The 24,342-nt window shown below is 50.0% G+C and overlaps 1 protein-coding gene across 3 annotated transcripts in view; it reads left to right on the top strand.

Annotated features, from left to right (window-relative positions):
- The window catches only part of PLEKHG2 (pleckstrin homology and RhoGEF domain containing G2), a 62,564-nt gene that overhangs the window by 3,850 nt on the left and 34,372 nt on the right, over positions 1–24,342 (top strand). For 2 of the 3 annotated variants that reach the window (XM_060275465.1, XM_060275464.1), the window contains 3 exons: positions 15,094–15,167; positions 15,902–16,329; positions 22,844–22,944. In XM_060275465.1, coding sequence (XP_060131448.1) covers positions 15,119–15,167; positions 15,902–16,329; positions 22,844–22,944 — 578 coding nt within the window. In that variant the 5' untranslated portion in view covers positions 15,094–15,118. The remainder of the gene's footprint in view (positions 1–15,093; positions 15,168–15,901; positions 16,330–22,843; positions 22,945–24,342) is intronic. The other variant, XM_035119655.2, reaches the window with a different exon arrangement.

Raw genomic sequence — 24,342 nt, 5'->3', positions numbered from 1 at the left:
CAGAGAGCAGGCGAGAGTGGGAAAAAGAAAGGGGGAAATCTGTTCCAGGAGCTGGGCGTGGAATGCAATGCTCAGTTTTTCAATGGAGGGAGAAAGGGAGTCAGATTTCGGTTTTGTGTAGCGGGTGTGTGGAATATGGAGGAGCAAATTGCGATCAGGGGGGTGGCCAGCGGTCAGGCGCTCTTTCTGGCAGGGGTGGGGTGGGGGTCTGCATTGGAAGAGCGATTGAATTTTATAGGATCGGGTTTGGAGGGGCAGATTTGGACATGAAAGAGGAGAAGAAGACATTTCTGGAATCAAGGAAGGGGGTGTGCAGAGCAGAGAGAAAGTGGGTTGTAAAAGGTGTGCAAAGACTCTGGTTTTTTTGGGGGGGGAGCTTTAGGTGCTGGGAAGGCATTGCAGGAGCTGAAAGAATCGAGAGCCAGTGTGTGGTAACGGCTAGAGCGCTGAGCTTGGAGGGACGAGGGTTCAAATTCCCTCACTCGGCCAGCTGCAACCAGCTGCAGTTACTTCGTGGTGCGAGAAGATGCACTCTGCACATGCACAAAATGGACTCTGCAGTTGCGGGCGGGCAGGATTTGAGCCCTGACTTATTCCAGGTCCTAGTCTGATACACTAACTGCTACACCACACTGCCTCTCTGTATGGATGCGGTTATCCTAAAACAAGACTTGGCTCCTTGAACCCTGCCGCCTGCCTGCCTGCCTGCCTGCCTTGCCCTGAGGGGTTTCTGTGTGTTCCGAAAAGGGCCAGGTTCATCTCAGGTCAATCTGCCTCCACTATGACTGGACTCGGAAGGAAATGGGATTTCTTGGCTTTCTCCGCAAAGCCTTTCCTTTCCTTTCAGCAATGATGGCATGCACCGGTACTATATACGTTGCTTTCTGCTCCCCGCTTCCCCAGAAACTTCAGGGCAGCCGTGGAGAAGGCTGGCAGAGGAGAGCAGAGGGCTGGCAGAGGTGGGGCACAGCCGCTGCTGTTATTTTGAAGATTGGAGGGGGGGGGAAGGTGGTTTGAGAACAGCCGCCAGTCCCCGTTGAAATCTCAAATTATACGTAGTTTCCTCCATTATATCTAAGTACCAGAGCAAGTGGTACCCAAGCGTTCAGTGTAAGATCTGTGGCTGTTTTCCATTGAGCTCGTCAAAAGAATCGGCCTTACCTATGATCTGTTTTCCAAGATCATAGGTAAGGCCGATTCTATTGACAAGATTGTCTTCAAAAAATATTCAGCAACATTAATTTTGGGAAACAAAAATGAGCTTCTAGGCTCAGCCCTGGCATCCCAACACCAGGTCTAGGCGCCTCCAGCCTCCACCAGGGTTATCCCATGCTTTTCGGGACATTTTCCTGACACTTTCCCCTCTTGTAAAAAATCCAATTTCGGGGTTGTATGTGGTGGGGGAGCAGCTTGGTTGCGCGACAGTGCAAAAAGAGCTTTCATTGCACATCCTGTATAGGCTGGTGATTTAGCTGTGATTCCTGCATTGCAGAAGGTTGGATGCTGTGGGATTGAATCCCACCCCCAAAATATTGAATGTCTGGGAGCTTCCCTGGGTGACCGGCCTCCATTCAATGGTCAGCTTCAGGGGCTGCGAGAGACTGGGTGGCAGTGCCGGATTTACGTATAAGCTAAACAAGCTCTAGCTTAGGGCCCCACTCTCTTGCCCCACCCCCCCAAATGTAAAAGAAACAAAACTGGATGTACATTTACAAAATATAAGATTTAAAAAAAACAAATGAAATAAAACCCACCTACAGCAACTGTGTTTTGTGTTGTGTAGGCTCCTCTGATGTAAGTCATGGGCCCCGCCTGCTAGCCTGCTCCCTAAAATATCACTGGTTTGCTCCTTTCTATATATAGGGTGCCTACATTCTGCATGTGCAAATGGCTTGAGATACCTATGAGGTCCATAAATGACCACAAAATTCAACACAAAAAAGCGACAATTTGTTGTTGACAAAGAACAACTGGACATAGAAAGGGCCCCATTTCCTTCAGGAGCTGAGGGCCGCATCAAACCAAAATCCGGCTCCGCTGGGTGTATCTCTCTTGGACCTCCAAGACTGCAAGATTATTATTTTTTCTCCCTGGAGTGTCTCTTTCCAACTCCCTTTATAGATTGGGACCCCAATGCCGGTGAAGGGAGAGAACAGGGGAAAGGGAGAAGAATGGCAACAGCCAGCCAAGCGCATTGCCAGAATCAAAAGTTGTTGTTGTTTAGTCGTTTAGTCGTGTCCGACTCTTCGTGACCCCATGGACCATAGCACGCCAGGCACTCCTGTCTTCCACTGCCTTCCACAGTTTGGTCAAACTCATGTTCGTAGCTTTGAGAACACTGTCCAACCATCTCGTCCTCTGTCGTCCCCTTCTCCTAGTGCCCTCAATCTTTCCCAACATCAGGGTCTTTTCCAGGGAGTCTTCTCTTCTCATGAGGTGGCCAAAGTATTGGAGCCTCAGCTTCACAATCTGTCCTTCCAGTGAGCACTCAGGGCTGATTTCCTTAAGAATGGATAGGTTTGATCTTCTTGCAGTCCATGGGACTCTCAAGAGTCTCCTACAGCACCATAATTCAAAAGCATCAATTCTTTGGCGATCAGCCTCTCTGGATAATAGCAGTAAAATTGGAGGCCGTTCCCCCCCCTCCAGGAATGCCCTGTCTGTTTGGTCAGGGCCCCTGGCACCCTCAGGGGTGGAAACAGAGACTTGACGTCACCCCTCCTGTCTGCTGAAGGAGCATTCGCCCTCCCTAGCGCTCCTGTTTAGAGAACCTAAGCCACAGAAATGTTCGCTGCTGTGATGCTCCCCTGCCAGGAGGCCAAATGGAGAAAAGGGAGAGGGAAGATCTGAAGTGGCGGAAAAGTTTTACGGGGGACGAATCCAAGGGGGAGCCACTTGCCCAAGCCCTGCCCCCTTGGTCCAACCTCGCCCACAAGAATACTCCCTCCGGCACATGAGCTGTGGGTTTCTCCGGTCTGGAAAACCTTGGAAAAGACAAAGGTTGTAATGCCGTCTCTGTACGAGGTGGTTTGCAAAGTTACAAGAAAGGAGATTCCGACTAAACATAGGGAAAAAATTTCTGACAGTAAGAGCACTTCGACAGTGGAATGGATTCCATTGGGAGCCGCGTTCAAAACTCCAATTGTTCCGGGCGTATTTTGCGACAGGGGATTTCATTAGCGTGAGCAGTTTCTGAGCTCCGAGCGCAGTACTGTGCCTAAGATTTCAGGTTAAAACTGCAGAGTGGAAGGAAAGGGGGACTTTTTTTCTGCCTCCCCACTTCCAGCTACTCTCTGAAGGCTGGAGAAGAGACCCTCTTAAGAATATTAGGGGGGCGGGCAGCGGAAAGAGTAGACCATGCGAAAAAAGGACTATAATATTTTAGTTGCAATTCATTCGTTTTCAGCTTTGAATTCTTGTTATATAAAAAAAGTGCGTCTAGACATGTTGCATCCATTTAGGTGCCATTTAGCTCCTAGCTTTCATATCTCAGTTTCTAACACTGTTTGGGAGGTTGTGGACTCTCCTTCCTTGGAGGTTTCTAAGCAGAGGTTGGATGGCCATCTGTCAGGGATGCTTTAGCTGAGATTCCTGCATTGCAGGGGGCTGAACTAGATGACCCCAGGGGTTCCTTCCAACTCTATGATTCCATGAAAGGACAGCTCCTTGGGTAGAGGTGGGGTAGGGGATCTGGAGGCAAGATGGAACAGGGGAATAATTTCCAGGTGAAAGCCTAAGAAGCGCCTGCTGGATTGGGCCAATGGCCTACCTAGTCCAGCATCCTGCTCTCACAAGGGGCCAAATACCCCTAAGAACCTAGGAATCTAGATAGACTGCCTCTGGACCTGGAGGTTCCATAATAGCATAAGAAGAGCCTGGATGCTGGATCCGGCCAAAGGCCCATCTACTCCAGCATCCTCTTCTCACAGGGCCCAACCGGATGCGCACAAGCAGGATTCGAACACAAGAGCAACTCTCCTCTCCTGTGTTTCCAGCAACTGGGATTCAGAAGCATTGCTGCCTCAGAGGATGGCCATCCTGACCTTCAATATCCCTCTCCTCCATGCATTTTCCTGATCCTCTTTTAAAGATATCCAAGTTGGTGGTCATCACTGCTTCCTGTGGCAGGGAGTTCCATAGATTAACTAGAAGAAGTACCTCTCCCCCCCCTTCCCGAATCTTCCAGGAACCAGCTTCATTGTATCTCCACGGGTTCTAATGTTATGAGGGAGAGAAACTTTTCTCTCTCTACTTTCCCCACGCCAAGCATCATTTTATAAACTTCCATTTTTTTTATCCTCATAGGCAGGCATCCCCAAACTTCGGCCCTCCAGATGTTTTGGACTACAATTCCCATCTTCCCTGACCACTGGTCCTGTTAGCTAGGGATCATGGGAGTTGTAGGCCAAAACATCTGGAGGGCCGCAGTTTGGGGATGCCTGCTCTTAGGGCTCACCCAGACTTTGCTCCTCATTTCCAGACATACGTAGGTCTGTGCTTTAAAATTCCCTGTCAGAGCAATTTATTATTATTATTACTGTATTTCACTACCTTTCTGCCATCCCTTTAATCATTTTGGTTGCCCTTTTCTGCACCTTTTCCAACTCCACATTGAGGCGAGGCGACCAGAACTGTCCACAGTATTCCTGGTAGATTCTTATCTGCTGCAGCCTTCATCCGCCTTCACAGCCGTTGTAACATACTGCTTGTTATCACCCGCCTGTTCTGCCATTGAGGACTTTTTGGGTCATTCTTTGTCTAGCTCCTCCCCTTTGACCTTACCGCCTTACCGCTGGCCCTGCTGGGAGTACAAGATTCCCGACGGCTTCGCTCACAAGGGTCGTAGGAATGTGAAGCCCACTCACCACAAGGTGACTACTGATGCCATCGGAACAGAGCCTTACTGCGAAGACTGTGCTTTGGTCAGCGTGCACTGATCTACAAACAAATTCATGCACAGGTGTCTTCCGAAAACCCAACCCAAACCCCAAAAGTCCCATGGCGATCGGCAAATAGTAAACAAGGGCAGGACCGTGAAATCTGGAAGCCCCTAGTCAAGGTTAAGGGGTGATATGATAGCCATGTTCAAATATATCAAAGGATGTCATATAGAGGAGGGAGAAAGATTGTTTTCTGCTGCTCCAGAGAAGCGGACACGGAGCAATGGATTCAAACGTCAAGAAAGAAGATTCCACCTAAACATTAGAAAGAACTTCCTGACAGTAAGAGCTGTTCGGCAGTGGAATTTGCTACCAAGGAGTGTGGTGGAGTCTCCTTCTTTGGAGGTCTTTAAGCAGAGGCTTGACAGGCATATGTCAAGAATGCTTTGATGGTGTTTCCTGCTTGGCAGGGGGTTGGACTGGATGGCCCTTGTGGTCTCTTCCAACTCTATGATTCTATGATTCTATGATCCGGCACCTGAGCGGTGGATACAGATTCAGTCGTCCTGACTCAAGGAACGAGGCAGTTGAGCAGCTCGGCAGCTGTATCCACGACTGAGCAACCCTTTTTAGGATCCACTCTCCTCACCCTGAAAAGGGGGAGGGGCTAGAAAAGGTGTCCCTAAACATAGTCTGCCTCCCTTTTCTCTGACTCCGCACCCAGTGGAGTCACCACCTAGACAATTGAACTTTGGAACATGGAATATACCACGGTATACCAAATGTGGTTGTAGAATCGTTGGAAGGGTACCCCCGAGGATCAACTAGCCCCAACGCCCTGCCATGCGCCTGTCCCATACGGGGCATCAAACTTGCAACCCTGGTGGTTATCAGCACCACACTCGAACCAACTGAGGTTTGACCATTGGGGATGGTGGCCGCTTTACAGATTTGTACAACGGCGTTATGATACCAGCAGCTTTATTTCCGGTGAGCAACGGCAGAACTTCATGGCAGGGAGAAAACCAGGAGCCTCGTGCGGACCCCAGTGTGTCCTCAGTGCAAGGAACCCGCCCTTTCCCATAAGGGACCCTCATGTCGTCCCTTCTCTGCAGGGACGGAAACAGCCAACGTTTAGACATCGCAGCCACTCTCTTGTCTGTCCCCAACTGCCAAGAGGCCTGGGAGAAGATGCTGGAGGAAGCATCTCTTGGGCCAGCAGCCCAGAAGAGAAAGTGATGATGATGATGATGATGCTAATTTTATTATTTATACCCTGCTTATCTGGTTGATGATGGTGTGTGAAGCAGAGGTGGCCCCGAGCTGTTCAGCTGGCTTTCTGAGGAAGTGAACAACACTGCAGGAGAGGTCCCAGTAGCTGGGTGACAGCTCGGCGCCCATTCCCAGTTCCCAGAGCAAAATAGCTACATAAGCGATGGGTGCTGCCTGGACGTTACTGGTCCCCAGGGTTAGGCTGCCTTATATTTTGGTCACTGCACTGACCAGCAGAAGCTCTCCAAGGTTTCAGGCAGGGCTCCCTCCCAGCGTTTCTTCACACAGAGCATAGCTAAACTATGGAACTCACTGCCACAGGAAGCAGTGGCAGGCACCAATCTAGATTAGAACCAGAGGCATTTATTACGGGAGGAGAGGGCTATTGATGGCTGTGCCCTGCCTCCACAGTCAGTGGCAAGCATGCTTTTGAATGCCTGTTGCTAGAAGAGGGTTCTTGCACTCGCATCCTGCGCTTGAGGGTTTGCTATAATTGGCTTCTGGTTGGCCATGGTGAGAACAGGGTGCTGGGGCATCATCCTGACCCGGAAGGCTGTTCTTATGCTCTTAAGCCCCCCTCCTGGGACCAGTGCCCGAGCGACCGGCCTCCGTTCAGCGGTCAGCTTCAGTGGATGCGAGAGACTGGGCATCAATGCTGGATTTACGCATAAGCTAAACAAGCTCTAGCTTAGGACCCCACTCTCTTGCCCCCCCCCAAAAAAAATAAAGGAAAAAATCCCTGGATGTAGATTTCCAAAATATAAGATAAAAAAAACAAAATCAAACTTACAGCAACCGTGTTTTGTGTTGTGTAGGCTCCTGTGAAGTAATCAATGGGCCCCGCCTGCTCCCTAAACTATCACTGCTTTGCTCCTTTCTATATATAGGGTGCCTACATTCTGCATTGACGGGTTGCATGGCAACATGTGCAAATGGCTTGAGATACCGATGAGGTCCACAAATTACCATATAGCATATATTCAACACACACAAAAACAGGGACAATTTGCTGTTGACAAAGGACAGCTGGACATATAAAGGGCCCCATTGCCTTCAGGAGCTTAGGGCCTCGTCAGACCTAAATCCGGCCCAGCCTGAGACCTGGAAGAGGGACCAGGCCAACTTGGAGACTTTAGGTCACCCCTGGAGAACCAACAACCCTCAACCCCTCTTGTTTGGGGGAGAGGCAGGGGGGATGCGATGCAAGATCAGCCACTCCAGTTTTCCATAAATGCCTTATTCTGGTGCTTTCCAGTCCCCAGGGGGGATTTTAACGCTTTGCTCCTTCGAATCCTGAAACAGCCGCTCCATCAAGCTCCTTCTTTCTGAAACGTTGATTTGGCAAACCTTATCAGAGGGGACCAGCTGCCTTGCTGCCGCCTTCGTTCCGGAATGCGGTATTTGGCTGGCGTTTGCCAGATTGGGTTTTGAAAAGAAAAACCGCCAGCTCTTTAGACATTTCACTCCATGTCCTTCCCTGTCGTCGTCTTCTTCTTCCTCCTCCTCCCAGCTGCCTATGCCTGTGAGAAAAGAGGCCTTGCATTTCATAATTGCATCTCAAAGCGGATTTATGGGATCCTCCTGTCGCATGCATGTCCAAAGTCCGTTTCGGGGACCTAATCCGGCCCGCCAGTCGGTTTCATCCGGCCCCTGTGGCAGTTTATTTCCTGGGGTAGAATCCTAAAAAACCCCTCAACAACTTGAATCCTAAAAGAAGCTCAACAACTCTGGTCGGCCCCCATGGCCCTTCATCAAATCTGGCCCTATTTGAAAAAAGTTTGGACACCACTGGGCCCTGTCGAAAAAAGGACAGGACCTCATTGGGAACATGGTCATTCATACACATAAGAACATATAGAGAGCCTTCTGGATCAGGCCAATGGCTCATCGAATCCAGCATCATCTTCTCACAGTGGCCAACCAGATGCTTGTGGGAAACCTGCAAGCAGGATCCGAGCGCGAGAGCAACTCTCCCCTCCTGCCATTTCCAGCAACTGGGATTCCGAAGCATGGCGGAGCCATTATGTCTAGGAGCCATCAATAGCCCTCTCCTCCTCCATGAATTTGTCCAATCCTCTTTCTAAACCACCCAGCTTGGTAGCCGCCACTGCCTCCTGTGGCAGGGAGTTCCACAGTTTAACTATGTGCTGCATGAAGAAGCACTTTGTTTTATGTGCCCTGGATCTCCCAACATTCAGCTTCGTTGGGTGTCTGCAAGTTCCAGCGTTGTGAGAAAGGGGAGGACATTTCTCTACCCACACTCTCTACGCCTGGCGTAATTTTATGAACTTCTACCATGTCATCTCTTGCTTGCCCCCCCCTCCACCAACTGAAAAGTCCCCAAACGCTGCGACCTTTCTCATGGGGAATTGCTCCATCCCTTTTCTAGACCTTTTCCAACTTTGCAATCTCCGTTTCCAGGTGAGCTGACCAGAACTGTACACAGTACAGTGGTACCTTGGTTCTCAAAGGCCTTGGTTCTCAAAAGCCGAAAACCCGGAAGTAAGTGTTCTGGTTTTCAAACGTTTTTTGGAAGCCGAACGTCCGATGCGGCTGTGGGCTGTTGTTTCCGGGGCACCTGCACCAATCAGAAGCTGCGCCTAGGTTTTTGAATATTTCTGAAGTCAAGCGGGCTTCTGGGATGGAGTAAGTTTGGTACTTTTGTTTTTGCTATTTATTTTGCATTTTTCTTTTTGAGGCTTTTTCGGTTCATTTGTTTATGTGACTGTGTGGAACCCAGTTCAGTGATCTCATTAGATAGTAAAATTCATGTTCAATTGCTGTTTCCGGGGTTGTTTTTAAAAGTCTGGAACGGATTAATCCGTTTTGCATCACTTTCTATGGGAAAGCGCGCCTTGGTTTTGAAACGCTTTGGTTTTGGAACGGAATTGCGGAACGGATTAAGTTTGAGAGCCAAGGGACCACTGTACTTCCAAGGTGGCTGCACTGCAGATTTTTATAATGGCATTATGATCCCGGCAGTTTTATTTTCAGTTTCTTCTCTAATGATCCTCCCGCTCTTCACCCTGCAGCTTGGGAGGGAGTAGCCCCTAAGAAAGAAGCAGCGGGGGAGGGTAGAGGGAGCCTACAGCTTTGGGTGTTGATCTACTCACCTCCGGTGGAGATGAATGGGGGGAAATGAAAACCCATTTGTGGATCAAAGGCCTCCCTTCTTTCTCTCTCCGGCCTGGCTCCTGCCAGCCTGTCACCAGCTAGCAGTCCTGCCAGACTTCCTTGCCTCTGGTGCCAAGTTCTTCCAGGCCCGTCTCACCCGGAGGCAGTGGAAGGGAGAAGGTTGTTGTCAAACTTCTCTTACCAAGTTGGCTCCTAGGCTGACAGCCTCATTGCTACCTTTGCAGCCGCAGGCCCAGGGGCTACAGAACAGGGCCGGCTCTACATAGACACCCGGTGGCGCAGGGCACCATGACGCCGGCCCGCCAGGAGGGCGCTGCAAGCCCACCGTGCTGGGAAACGGGGCGGGAGGGCGCCGGAGAGATCGCGCTGTGCCTGCCCGCCCGCCCGCCGCGCAGCAGCATCACGCCCACCCGCCCACCGCGCTGGGAAACAGGGCGGAAGGGCGCCGGAGAGATCCGGCGCACCATGGCAACAGGGGCGCTTAAGACGGCACTGCTACAGAACGTGGCAACGTGGCCCCCTGAGTGTCTCTGTGTGGACCCCGGACTCCCCCTAGGCAGCAGAATTTTCCCAGGCAAAACCGACATGGACCTTCTTCCACCCTCTTCTTGAATGATGACAATTGCTTCCGGATGGAGGGATGGGTGAGAGTGTTTTTGCAGCTGGGATGTTAGGCAAGGTAAAAGGTAAAGGACCCCTGGGCGGTTAAGTCCAGTCAAAGGCGACTATGGGTTTGCGGCACTCATCTCGCTTTCAGGCCAAGGGAGCCGGTGTTTGTCCACAGACAGCTTTCCGGGTCATGTGGCCAGCAGGACTGAACCAGTTCTGGCGCAACAGGACACCGTGACGGAAGCCAGAGCGCACAGAAACGGTGTTTATCTTCCTGCCGCAGCAGTACCTATTTATCTACTTGCACCAGTGTGCTTTTGAACTGCTAGGTTGGCAGAAGCTGGGACCGAGCAATGGGAGCTCATCCCATCGTGGGGATTCGAACCGCCGACCTTCTGATCAGCAAGCTCAAGAGGCTCAGTGGTTTAGACCACACAGTGCCACCCGCATCCGTCTGTCTCAGGAGATAACGTAGCAGCATGCCTTTGGGGGTGAGTTCAAGCTGTTGGACGGTTGCAGCTCCTACTGTGGCTGTAGAGACAAATATGGGAGGGACATGTTTCAATGCAGCTGGGGCAGAGGAAGGTGTCTGGTTGTGCCACTGCAGAAGCACCACGGCGTTTCTTCTCTCTGCCCTCCTCCCAGCGGTCATTCCTCCTCTGGTCACTGCTGTGGATGCACAACCTGACTGTCTGTCTCCAGGCACAGTGGTCATCTGCAAGGGATTCCCACACGGTGGGCTTGACGTTGCCAGGCTTCATGTTATGTTTGCAGACATCTTTCTGCCAATGGTGTCTGAAGCCAGCTCCCTGCAGAGCACGTCCTTGGGGATCCTGCCATCTTCCATTCTGCAGACATGACCAAGCCAGTGTAGACGTTGCTGAGACAGGAGTGCACACATGCTGGGAACGGCGTCTTGGGATTGCACATCTTGGTTTGAGACTCTGTCCTGCCGTGTGATCCCAAAACAGTCAGGAGGATGGAGCAACTCCCCAATGAGGAAAGGTTGCAGCGTTCGGGACTTTTTAGTTCAGGGGAAAGGTGAATTAGAGACGACATGGTGCAAGTTTATATAAAAAGGGGGGGGATAGAGAGAGGTTTTTCTTCCTCTTGCGTAGCACTGGAACTTGTGGACACCCAACAAAGCTGAATGTTGATTCAGGATGGATAAAGGGAAGCAGGTGTTCATAGTTAATCTATGGAACTCCTTGCCACTAGAGACAGTGATGGCTTTAGGAGAGGAGCACACAAATTCATGGAGAGGGCTATTTTTTTATTTAAAAAATATTATTTAGTTTTTCAAATTCACTCACATAGATAACGTTGTTACAAATATTATAATTTTGCACAAGATTCTTCCGAATCCCAAGACTTCCCTCCTCCCCTCTGTGTTTTCTTTAAATAACTTTAAAAAAAAACCACCTGCATATCCAAAGTCTATGTATCATTGCAGGAGTTACTTAAAGCCTGCCAAAGAGTTCAAGTGTTTGCAGTAGTCTTTCAAATACAGTATATATTTGTCCCGTTCTTTGTTGAAGTTTTGATCCTCCTGGTTTCTGATTTTCCTGGGTAATCTTGCCATCTCTGCGTAATCCATTAATTTCATCTGCCAGTCGGCCCTAGTAAGTATCATGTCGGTCTTCCAGCTATGGGGCAAAGGCGGAGAGGGCTATTGATGGCTATGGTCGGAGGCAGAGATGCTTTGAATCCCTGGTTGCTGGAAACTGCAGGAGAGGAGAGTTTCCCACAGGCATCTGTTTGGCCACTGTGTGACGAAGATGCTGGACTCGATGGGCCTTTGGCCTCATCCTGGAGGCTGTCCTGAGGTTCTTAAGTCTTGGCACATACGAGTGGAGAGAGAGGTTTGCGATGTGATGTGCGTGGCGTCCTTGCGTCCTTCTCTTCCATCCGGTCCTCTCCTTTCATTCTCTGCTCCCAGGCTCCATGTTTTGGCCCCCTTGCCCTTCCCCACAGCATGGTTAAAAGTTCTCATATGGTGTGCTGGGGACAGGGGGGGACGAGGAGTGGGGAGGAGGGTGATGTTGGAGGGCTCTGCTTTTTCCTCTCTGACCTGCCGCCTCTCTTGAATGAATTCATTGTTTCCCAGACTGAGCGACCTTTTGCCCTCCCCCTCTCCAGGATGGAGTGACGCATCCCCCTTTCGTTTACCCAACCCTCTACGGTTTTTACAAGACTTCCAGGGGACAGGGCTGGAACAAAGGCTGTTGTGTGGGGAGGGCGAGCGAGGCGGTCCAAGGAGAACTGCGGGTTTAGCCAAGAACCACCAGTCAGAGAGAGAGAGAGAGAGAGAGAGAGAGAGAGAGAGAGAGAGAGAGAGAGAGAGAGAGAGAGAGCTAGTTTCTGCCTCCACCACCCACAGACCTCATAGGAACTTAGGAAAATAGGAAACTGCATTATACAGCCAGACCCAAAATTTCGACGCCTCTTGCACTGGTTTAACCCCTTTCCGTTTTAACAACGCAAATTCTACGAACACCCTCCATATCTCTTCAAAATCATTTCTCCTACATATTCCCCGTCTTACCTTTATGGCACGTGTTAATTTATCATTAATAGCTCTATCCCAAACCTCTTTGTAACCTTCTTCCATTTTATATTCTGCTTGCCCCCTACCACTTCCTAGCTATAATAATTTGTGCGGCTGTCAGTAAATTTGTGAGCAAGTCCTTCGTAGCCTGTGAACCCTCCACCCCATCCTAAATTGATAATAGTGCTAACCCCGTGATTTCTGTTATTGCCTTAAACACCCTTTCCCCCCCAAATTGTACATATTTACACCCCCACCACATGTGAACATAATTCCCTCTTTCCTGGCTGTCCCCTCCAACATAACACCAAATACCCCTTGTTTATTTGATTTAATCTGACTGGTGTTAGATACCATCTCCAGGCAGGGGTCTCTTGCAGCCCACTCTGAAGATGCCTTCTGAGATTCGAACCTGGGACCTTCTGCATGCAAGCCGGATTCTTGGCCCCTGACCTATACAGTCCTTCCCCATTGCAGGCTGAGGCTAAAGAAGGAATTCGGTTCTGAAAAGGTTCAGGGTGCTCAGTAGGGCTGGGCGATAATCTGGTTTTCAACTTTGTGATATATCAGCAGCTAAGGTAAAGGTAAAGGACCCCTGGACGGTTAAGTCCAGTCAAAGGTGACTATGGAGTTGCGGCCCTCATCTCGCTTTCAGGCCGAGGGAGCCGGCGTTTGTCCACAGACAGCTTTCCTGACCATGTGGCCAGCAGGGCTAAACCGCTTCGGTGCACAGAGGACCGTGATGAGTGCCAGAGCACATGGAAATGCCGTTTACCTTCCCGCCGCAGCGGTACCTATTTATCTACTTGCACTGGCATGCCTTCAAACTGCCAGGTTGGCAAGAGCTGGGACCGAGCAACGGGAGCTCACCTCGTCGCGGGGATTCGAACTGCCGACCTTCTGATTGGCAAGCCCTGGGCTCTGTGGTTTAACCCACAGCGCCACTTGCGTCCCTCAGCAGCTAAGCATTGTGCAGCTAGGCGGATAGATCACAATGTCTGAAATAAACATCGTGCTATATGGATAAATCACAATGTCTGAAATAAGGATGGAGCTCTGTAGAGGCATTGGCTGGCTTCGCGGTTTCCCCCACATTGTGATTTTTTGCACCGCACACACACACATCACTTTTTTGCGATATATTAAAGGTAAAGGGACCCCTGACCATTAGGTCCAGTCGTGACCGACTCTGGGGTTGCGCGCTCATCTCGCATTATTGGCCGAGGGAGACGGCGTACAGTTTCAAGGTCATGTGGCCAGCATGACAAAGCCGCTTCTGGCAAACCAGAGCAGCACATGGAAACGCCGTTTACCTTCCCGCTGTACTGGTTCCTATTTATCTACTTGCATTTTGACGTGCTTTCGAACTGCTAGGTTGGCAGGAGCTGGGACCAAGCAACGGGAGCTCACCCCGTCACAGGGATTCGAACTGCCGACCTTCTGATCAGCAAGCCCTAGGCTCAGTGGTTTAACCACAGCGCTACCTGCCAGGTCACAAATAATGAAACCATTATCATGATACAGGCTTCAAATTGGTTTTGGACATTATATTGACCAGCCCTAGCATGCAGCGTCCCTGGAAATATACAGGAAATGCGTTGGCTGAGAATGGCGTTCTGGGGGAGGGGAGGTGGTAAGTGGCCTGTCCTTTTTAAAATTGTGATGAAGGAGAAAGCAAGTTCGAAGGCTAAAAATGTAAGATCAGAACGACACAAAAAACTCCCACTCCATGCAGTTCCTTGTGAAAGCTTGTGCATCATTTACTGTAAAAGTGCAAAGAGGCAAAGATTCTGGTTGCCTCGCCTTGCCTCTTCCATCTACCATAATTTACTTTTTTACTATCGGACGGAATGTACAGCTTCGTATTCTGACTTTTTATTGCTCATGGAGAACCCTGTCCCCACTGTACCACTATTCTGTACCATTACATGGTTAGTAGATCTGTATTCCTGGCTCTCAGCCCCCTCTTTTCTGGCTTCCTGAACCAATGGGCCCCCTGCCCCTTAGCACAGCGGCTACCTAAGGCCATTTGCAGATTTTTGCCATCCCGGTTGCTGGACTGTTGCCGCCCGGGTGCCGCTGTGATCCTTCTGAGTTCCTTTGTTGCCACCCACACCAATAACGAAGGACAGTGGCGGAGGGCGGCAGCGGCGGCTTCAGCAAACAGAATCCGCTATCACCTTCAACGTGGACGCTCTCCGCACCCACCAGGACTCCGGTTTTGTTCAGAGTTTCTAGCCACGCGTTGCTGGGGCTCAGTTTCGGCACTTGGGTGCCTCTGTGAAACCTCGGTGTAAAATTGGATCAGAGTTTCAGTCTGGTGCTATCGCGGATGACCTTCAATATTTTAACAAATTGTTGTTGTTGTTGTTATCTGTATCTCTAGGTTCTTAGGTGTATTTGGTCACTGCGAGAGCCTTTGGCCTGACCCAGCACCCAGGCCCTTCTTACGCTCCAATGGAGCTTCCAGTTCCAGAGGCAGTCTATCATTTCCAGGTTCACAGATGTATTTCGCCATTGCGAGAACTGGGTGCTGAACTAGATGGGCCGTTGGCCTGATCTGTCGGGCTCTCATGGTGTATCAAACTGCTGGTGTAGGACCTTCCCCCGAACAGGGCCCTTTCTAAAAGTTTCCCTCCTTCCTCGCAGGACAGGCGCCGGAGACCACATCACCATGCCCGAGGGAGCCCGCAGGGGCAGCACCAAGAGAGGCGGCAAGGCAGGTACGTACTCAAACCCACTCGCCAGCAGAGATTGTGAATCCCCAAAGCAGCCTGTCTATAGCGCAGCTGGGCTGGCTGGGCCAAGGGGAGCTGCTTCCGTCCAAAACTTCCAGAGGGCACCCGATTGGCAAAAGCTGCCCTATTGGAGATCTGTGTCTCTGAAAAAGCCCAGCCCGGCGTGGGGTCGCCTTCCAGAGCCTTTTGAAAAATAAATCCCACCTTTGGTTTCAAAGTCCGCTCGTCGGTTTTTGAACGCCTCTCTCTCTCTCTCTCCCTGCCTAGCCGCCCGCTTTTTGCAAGCAGCGAAAGCTTAGATGCAAGATTGTGGTACTGGGGGGGGGGCTGGAGGGAGGAAGCGGAGGAGAGTAAGTGTGCGGCCCTGTCTTTGCACAACTGCCTCTCCTCCCAGCATCCCTCGCGAGGCAAACCACAGCTTCAAAAGGTGAGAGAGAGAGAGAGAGAGAAAAGAGAACGCCACAAAAGGATGTTGAAGAGAGCGAGGAGGCTTTATATTTTTTGAAAAGCCGGGGAAGGAGAAGGTAAATGAAGAAGACTTGGGGTGCGGTGGGGGCCTAGGAAACAGACCGACCTCCTGTTGAACTGCTCCTTTGCACGTGGGGCTGACGCCGGCCAGAGATATCCTTTATGGTAGGGGGCTGAGCATGCAACTTTTGATTCATTTCCAACCCTGTCTGCTTTCTCTCTTTTCCATTTCCTCCCGGCACCCCGGCTAGCAGCATCCCGGCCCTCGTCCGTCTCCTCGCTGAGTGGTCTCGGCTCCAGCATGGCTTCCGACCCCATCTTGGGCAGCTGCACCTCGGTCAACACGGTGTGCTCGGACAGCGACCGCCCCGTCAGCCTCAGCTCCTCGGCGTCATCCGCCTCGCTGCCGGACAGCCAGAGCGCCTTCGGCAGCAGCGGGGGGCTGGGGGGCTGCCCCCCGCCTTACCCGCAGCACCAGAACGGCAGCGACATCAGCCTGGACCTCACGCCGGTGGCCCTGCTGGACAGGGCGGGGGAAGCCCAAGTGGGCCCGGGTTGGTCGCCGAGTCCGGGCAGGGCCAGAGAACGCCGGATGAAGCTGTCTCACCTGGACCGGGTGGTGATGGAGATCGTGGAGACGGAGCAGTCCTATGTCCGGGACCTCAGGAGCATCGTGGAGGTAAGGAAGGGCAGACAGGGCTGAGTGCCTGGCCTCCCCTTGCATTTTGATCCTGCCTTTCCCTCCAAGGGTCTTGTTGACAACATGAAAACAGGGCCTTTTCTGTGGTGGCTCCCCGTTTACAGAATGTTCTCCTTAGGGAGGCTCACTTGACCCCTTCATTATCTACCTTTAGGTGCCAGGCAGAAAATGTTCCTCTTCAACCAGGCCTTTGGCTGTTAAGCAATCCATGGTTGTTGTTTTTTAAACCATGGTTTTTTTGTTTTGTTTGTTATTATGTTATATATTTTTGTGTTTTTATGCTGTGTTCCTCAGGTGAAGGGTGGTATGCCAATTTAATGAGCGGAATTAAATAAGGTAGCTTAGGCTGAAAAATGGTCAGGCTTGGCTTCACGGCTGAGCACATTTGAACCCAGCCTAGAACGCTCCATAGAATGTCGATGGAATACTGTGTACGGTTCTGGTCGCCTTGCCTCGAAAAGGAGTTGGGAAAGGTTCCACCAAACTGATCAAGGGGATGGAGCGACTCCCCGATGAGGAAAGGTTGGGGCTTTTTAGTTTAGAGAAAAGGCGAGAAAGAGGCAGCGCGACAGAAGCATGTGAAATGATGTAGTGCGTGAAGAAAATGGAGAGAGATTTGGGTTCTCTCCCCTTTCTCATAACACGAGAAGCTGAATGTTGGAAGATTCAGGACAGACAAAAGAAAGTCCTTCTTCACGCAGCGCAGAGTTAGACTATGGAACTCCCTTCCACAGGAGGCAGTGGTGGTTGCCAACTTGGATGGCTTTAAAAGGGGAATAGACGAATTTAGGGGGGGGGGCGATCAGTGGCTACTAGCCAGGATGGCTGTGCTCTGCCCTTAGCAGTTGGAGGCAGCCGTGCTTCTGAATCCCAGTTGCTGGAATCCACAGGAGGGGAGAGGGCTCCTGGGCTCGGATCCTGCTTGCAAATTCCCCATAATGGGCATCCGGTCGGCCGCTGTGAGAACAGAATGCTGGACTAGATGAGCCCTCTTTGGCCTGATCCAGCAAACCTCTTTATACGTTCTTAACCCCAGTAACAGAGTATTACATCATACCATGCAAAAAGCAAACAGTAAATAATAAAATTGCTGTTATTCTCACTGGGAGAAGTGAAGTTACAGGCAGCCAGGCAGAGGGCCTTCTCGGTAGTGGCACCCTCCCTGTGGAACACCCTACCTCCAGAAGTCAAAGAGATAAAGAACTATATGAGTTTCAGAAGACATCTGAAGGCAGCCTTGTACTGGGAAGTTCCTATGTTCTTGATCTGACTTTAGTGTGAGGCGCAGCTAAGGAAACATCTTTGTAAATTTGCACGGAAACCCCAGACTCTCCAAGCACCCCTATTTTCCAGAGACAGTCCCGGATTTACGGAAGCCGTCCCGGAATGTCCCGCTTTTTCCTTAAGGCGTCCCTATTTACATGGGAGAAATGTTGGAGGGTGTGGAGTTATGCGACCCCCCCGAGCCAAGGAGATAAATCACTATGCAACCTTTAGAAGACATCTGAAGGCAGCCCTGTGTGGGGAAGTTTTTTATTAAAAAAAAAAGCTCAATGTTTTATTATGTTTTTATGTGTGTTGCAAGTGGCTGGGGAAACCCAGCCAGATGGGCAGGGTATAAATAATAAAATAATATTGTTATTATTATAAATCGTAAGAGAGCCAGTGTCAAGCCAGGCCTCCCTTTTTCCTGAGCTGGCGTGTATGGTGGATTTGGGGCAATTTAAATCCAAAGCATAGGAAATATAATCCCACCAGATGACATAATAACAATCTTGATCCTCCCCGGAAACATGCAGTTTATGCGTAATTTCCCCCGCAGTCGCCAAAGACTGTAAACTCTTACACCACACAGCCCAATGCAGACCTTTTCAGGTTTCCTGTTGCTGGGCTGTTGAAATCGAAAGCCCTTTGCAGCAAGGAGGGTTCATGTTTCCCATCCACATATTCAGTAATGTGGGGAAGCCCAGGCAGGTGATTTCTTTTAAGATCCACCATTGAGGAAGCCGTTCCTCCCTTCCCCTGGCCTGTTTCTATTCTGCTTTTCAGTAGAGCAGGAGTTTAACTTGCGCGTTACAACGCCTCTCCTGGCACACCTCCACGGCGGCGTTTAAAATTCAGCGTTTGCTTCTCGGCCTACCTCAATGACATAAATTAACGGGGCGGCTCTTCGCTGTAATGTGAGAGAGCGAGTGGCCAGATGTTTCCCGATCCAGTTTTGCAGCATTTTTGATCCACCGTGTTTAGGAACAGCTACCTGTTCCTGAAAACAGCAAGAGGGAGCTGTTGTCTTGGCGCCTTGCGAGGTGGGCTTCTCGGAGGCATTTGGGTGTAGTCTGATCGCACTGGAGCAACTGCCCTGTAAGGAATGGACGTATATTTTGCACGCGTGCTCGAGCTCGGGGCTTTTCCACTCGCTCCTGCTTGGCGCCGAGCTCCCAGCGAGACTCGCCGCCGCCGCTGTCTCTACATGCAGCAGTTCAAAGCTTCGGTGGGGCGGCCTCTTCGCAAAGGAGCTATGGGAGGGACCAGCGAGTGGCAGCCGCGGCGGCCAATGAAGGCTCGGCCGGGTGTTTTTTGTTTTTGTTCTAACCCCCCCCCCCCCCCCGCTGGCACTTGCGACGCAGCTCTGGGCTAGACGGTGGGAGGCGGGGAGCCGAGAGGGTGGCTGGGCTGCCCCACAACACACAGGCCTCTCTCTCCCCCTCTCCACGCTGCGCCTCCCGCCCACTCGATGCCCGGGCCAGCCGTTCCCCTCAGACCCGCGCGTGTGCGCATGAGAGTGTCCTGGGCGCGCGAGCAGTGTCTCTGCGCTCCAAGTCCCAACGGCTGTCTGTGGGGCACATGCGCAGTAGCGCAATCCCACAGACACAGGGACTGGACGCAGAGACACTTGGATATTATTATAGAGGATACCTCACCCACCTGGCTGGGTTTCCCCAGCCACTCCGGCGGCTCCCAACAGAACACTAAAAACAGAATAAAACTTCAAACATTAAAAACAGGGCTGCCTTTACATGCCTTTTAAAAGTAAGATAGTTGCTTATTGCCTTGACATCTGGTGGGAGGGCGTTCCACAGGGCGGGTGCCACTGCCAAGAAGGCCCTCTGCCTGGTTCTCTGTAGCAATGAGGGAACTGCCAGAAGGCCCTTGGCGCTGGACCTCAATGTCTGGGCTGAACAATGGGGGTGGAGATGCTCCTTCAGGTATACTGAGCCGAAGCCATTTAGGGCTTTAAAGGTCAGCACCAACACTTTGAATTGTGCCTGGAAATGTAAAATTCAGGATGCATTAAAGGAAGTCCTTCACACAGCCCAGAGTTAAACTGCGGAACTATCTGCCACAGGAAGCAATCATGGCTGCCAATAAATGTAGTGGGTTTTTTTACTTTGGAAACTGCCCTGAGATCTTTTGGTGAGGGATGGTATATACGGTAAATCTGTTAAATGATCATAACAAAATAGATGGCTTTAAAAGAGGATTAAGCAAATTCATAAAGGAGGAGATGGCTATCGGTGGCTGCTAGCCGCAACAGCCAAGCAGTTTTTCTGAATGGCAGTTGCTGGAGGTCATCGGAGGGGAGAGAGGGGCTCTCGTGCTCGGATCCTGCTTACTGGTTTCCCACCGGCATCTGGGAGAAGGCGATGCTAAACCAAACGAGTCCTTGTCTTGCTCCAGCGGACTCTTCTTTGAGCGCTGGATTTGCCATCAGGCGTTGACTCTGCAGCCCCTCAAGGGTGGAAGCACTGCTGGAGGCGAGCCCATTTGCCATCTCCTGTCGAGCCTCTTCCTCCAGCCTCTGCTTCGCTTTACTGATGGAATTTCTGGAATTCTCAGGCCTCCCCTGGGACCACTGAAGGAGGAGAGGGAAGCCGGCTGGGGTCTGTCTGGCTGCGGAGACGGCTTCTTGAGTGCCTCTAAAATAAGCCTCGCCCGGCCGGCCCTCTCTCATTCTCTGTGCATTGTCTCCCTGAATTCCCAACGGCTCTTTGGCCCATTTGAAAGTGACACAGAGCGACTCCTCTTACGAGGAAAGGTTGCCGTGTTCAGGACCTCTTAGTTTAGAGAAAAGGCGAGTTACTGGTGGCACGAGTAACATTTATAAAACCATGCGCAGCATGGAGAAAGTGAGCAGAAGAAATTTTGCTCCCTTTCTCATAGCGCTAGAACTGGTGGGTATCCGATGAAGGTGAAGACTGGAAGATTTGGGACTGATAAAATAAAGTCCTCCTTCACAAAACACATGCAGTGCTACATTGGTTCTCTACATCATGTTATGTTTATCTGCCCTATGTACAGTTCGGCTCGTGCTAGTATACTAAACTCCATAATCCAGCCTATGGCTGACAAACCAGTTGACCTACAGCTTGCCTGGGTTCTTCAAGATGTGGATCCTTATATTACTCTACAGGTTGCTAAATTCCTAACAGTCGTCCTCTCGTACAAGAGACGGAATGGAATATTAGCTGATTATAAATTTTTAATCATAATCTTAAACTTTTCTTTTTGAATTGTTAATATTTGTCCTTGTGAGCTGTGAATGGTGTTATATTATTTGTGGCTTGTATGAGTCCGCTGTTTTATTTTATTTATTTTGTTGTGTTGTGTTTTATGATGGGCGTAAAGCCGAATAAACATCTTTTGTACTTTGTACAAGCTTAATCTATTCCGCAAGTCCGTTCCAAAACCGAGGCCCATAGAAAGTCATGCAAAATGAATTAATCCATTCCAGACTTTTAAAAACAACTCCTAAAACAGCAATTGAACATGAATTTTACTATCTAACAAGACCATTGATCCATAAAATGAAAGCAATAATCAATGCACTGTACTATAAAATAAATAAGACAGTATTGTAGATGATAAAAATTAAAATTAATTTTTCCCCCTTACCTGCATGGATGAGTCATTGTTTGGATGCGGGGCTTTTATCCATTTCCAGTCGCACAATCAATCAATCAATCAACCAATCAATAGCTGAACTGGATTCCACACAGTCACCAAAACAAATTAATAAAAAAGCCGCAAAAACAAAAGCACCAAACTTAATCAGTTCCCGAAGTCCATTTGGCTTCTGAAATGTTCAAAAACCGAGGTACAGCTTCTGATTGGTGCAGGTGCCCCAGAAACAATAGCCGCAGCCGCATTGGATGTTCGGCTTCCGAAAAACGTTCGAAAACCGGAACACTTACTTCTGGGTTTTCGGAAGTTTGAGGACCAAAGCGTTTGAGAACCACTGTAGTTGAACTATGGAACTCACTGCCACAAGAGGCCATGTTGGCGTCCAACTTGGATGGCTGTAAAAGAGGACTGGGCAAATCCACGGAGGAGGAGAGGGCTATCGATGGCTCCTAACCCTGATGGCCCTGCTCTGCTATGACTGGGCCATGTCCGGTTTTTAGCATCATGATATATCACCAGCTAAACATTGGAACGCACCGCTATATCACCATGTCTGAAATAAGGATGGAGCTGGGCAGAGGCATCGGCTGGCTTCACATTTTTCCCCGCACCGTGATTTTTGCATAGCACACACACACACACATTAGGGCTGGGCAAAATATATCGATACACTGACAAAAATCGGTTTGCTGTCCACATTGTGGTAATGGTTTCATAGCATTCAACGTGGTGATATATCACCATGAAGGACTGCGTCTTTCCAGATGAACCTACCTGGCCCCTGAGATCATCTTCTTAGGCCCTCCTTCGTGTGCCGCCTCCTTGAGAGGTCCGGAGGGTGGCAACAGAGAACGGGGCCTTCTCTGCAGTGGCTCCCCGTCTGTGGAATGCTCTCCCCAGGGAAGTTCACATGGTGCCTTCTTTATACACCTTTAGTTGCCAGGCAAGAATGTTCCTTTTTAACCAGGCCTTTGGTTGATTTAATGGATATCCTGTGCCCTTTTAAAATGTGGGTTGGGGAGGGGGGTGTTATTGGGTTGTTGTTTTTATTTTTATTTTATATTTTGTGGTTTTATATTTTGATTTTGTTCTGTGAACTGCCCTGAGAGCTCCGGTTATAGGGCAGTATATAATAATAATAATAATAATAATAATAATAATAATAATAATAATAATAATATTGAGGGCACTAGGAGAAGGGGACGACAGAGGACAAGATGGTTGGGGACAGTGTTCTCGAAGCTACGAACATGAGTTTGACCAAGCTGCGGGAGGCAGTGGAAGACAGGAGTGCCTGGCGTGCTCTGGTCCATGGGGTCACGAAGAGTCGGACACGACTAAATGACTAAACAACAACAACAATATCATGAATCATGATTAGTTTGCCTGTCTTCCCAAGTGATGTGTAAAAATTTCCAGAGACACCATTGATGGAATCTTTCGAGGAGTTGGAGATGGCGTTTGGGAGTTGTAGTTCCAAGCACCTGGTTAGCAAAGGCTAAGCCGTGCTGCCCTGGTGGTGTGTCTGCCATAGTCACAAGGTATCCCTGCAACTGATTCCTCCTTTTCCTCCATCCACCCTTCTCTACAGGACTACCTGGGCTGCATCATCGACTGTGGACACCTGCCGCTCAAACCAGAACAAGTCAGCGCCTTGTTTTGCAACATTGAAGATATCTATGAGTTTAACAGGTGAGTCAGCAGTGCTTCCTGGCACCTGGAGAAGGAAGGGAGGGTTCGGCGTGAGCAGAATACGCTTTCCAAATGGCAGGGAATTGCCCCACCACCACCTGCCCACAACTTGAAGATCACCATCTTCCTATGTTCCTATGACACATTCTTATTACCGCAAACCTTCCGATGTATACAATTATGTGGAGCCATTACAAAATAAAAAAATTCCTTCAGTAGCACCTTAAAGACCAACTAAGTTTAAATTTTGGTATGAGCTTTCGTGTGCATGCACACTTCATCAGATACCTGATGATGTGGGGCCATTGTTGAACATTTTGACGGATGCCCTCAGCATGCTTAGAGGGGAGATAGCTGTATGGAAATGAATTTATAGATGTAATCAGGTTGAAGACATCATGCCCTCTTTCTTGCTCTGCCCTTGATATACAGTGCCCAGAGAATTTTATTATTATTATCTCCTGTTCTTTATTGCTTCTCAGATCGATCCCCGCCAGTAAGTGATAGTTAAACTATTGGCCAATAAATAACTACAGATTGGACATCTGGTAACCAGATTTGCTCTGGCAGCTAAGGGGCTTCGCTCCAGTTCTGCTAATGCATTGCAATTTTAAACTTTTATGCTGTGGACTTTTATAGACTTACGTTGTGTGGTTTTAGAAGAATGCCTTGCTTTTTGCCCTCTGTTGTTCATTGTGAAGGCCTTTGGCTATGCACGATAAAATGAATTGGGCTTACTGGGTGGTACCAATAACCAGCTGATGGATTTATAATGGCATTTATGACACACATTTCTCCCCGGGAACCGTCGTTTACATGTGACTAATCTTACCAATTAACTGAGCAAACGTTGCAGACCTAAGCAATCTGCATGACCTACAGAGCAGAGGAATGTGATCTTGCGTGTGATCCTGAAAGAGGAATCTGTATTTTTTGTTATGTAACCCCCCACAATGGGGGCGCAGGTGGCGCTGTGGTCTAAACCACGGGGCCTAGGGCTTGCCGATTGGAAGGTTGGCGGTTCGAATCCCCGTGACGGGGTGAGCTCCCGTTGTTCGGTCCCAGCTCCTGCCAACCTAGCAGTTCGAAAGCACGTCAGAGTGCAAGTAGATAAATAGGTACCGCTCTGGTGGGAAGGTCAACGGCGTTTCCGTGCGCTGCTCTGGTTCTCCAGAAGCGGCTTAGTCATGCTGGCCACATGACCTGTCTGTGGACAAACGCCGGCTCCCTTGACCTACAGAGTGAGATGAACACTCAACCCCAGAGTCGTCCGCGACTGGACCTAATGGTCAGGGGTACCTTTACCCTTACCTTTAACACCCCACAACAGCCCTGTGACGTAGGATAGGCTGAGAGACAATGACTGGCCCAAGGTCACCCAGTGAGTTTTCACGGCTC

Source organism: Zootoca vivipara, chromosome 6 (genome assembly GCF_963506605.1).
Source record: "Zootoca vivipara chromosome 6, rZooViv1.1, whole genome shotgun sequence".
NCBI lineage: Eukaryota > Metazoa > Chordata > Lepidosauria > Squamata > Lacertidae > Zootoca > Zootoca vivipara.
This window is presented reverse-complemented; position numbering and strand designations above follow the sequence as displayed.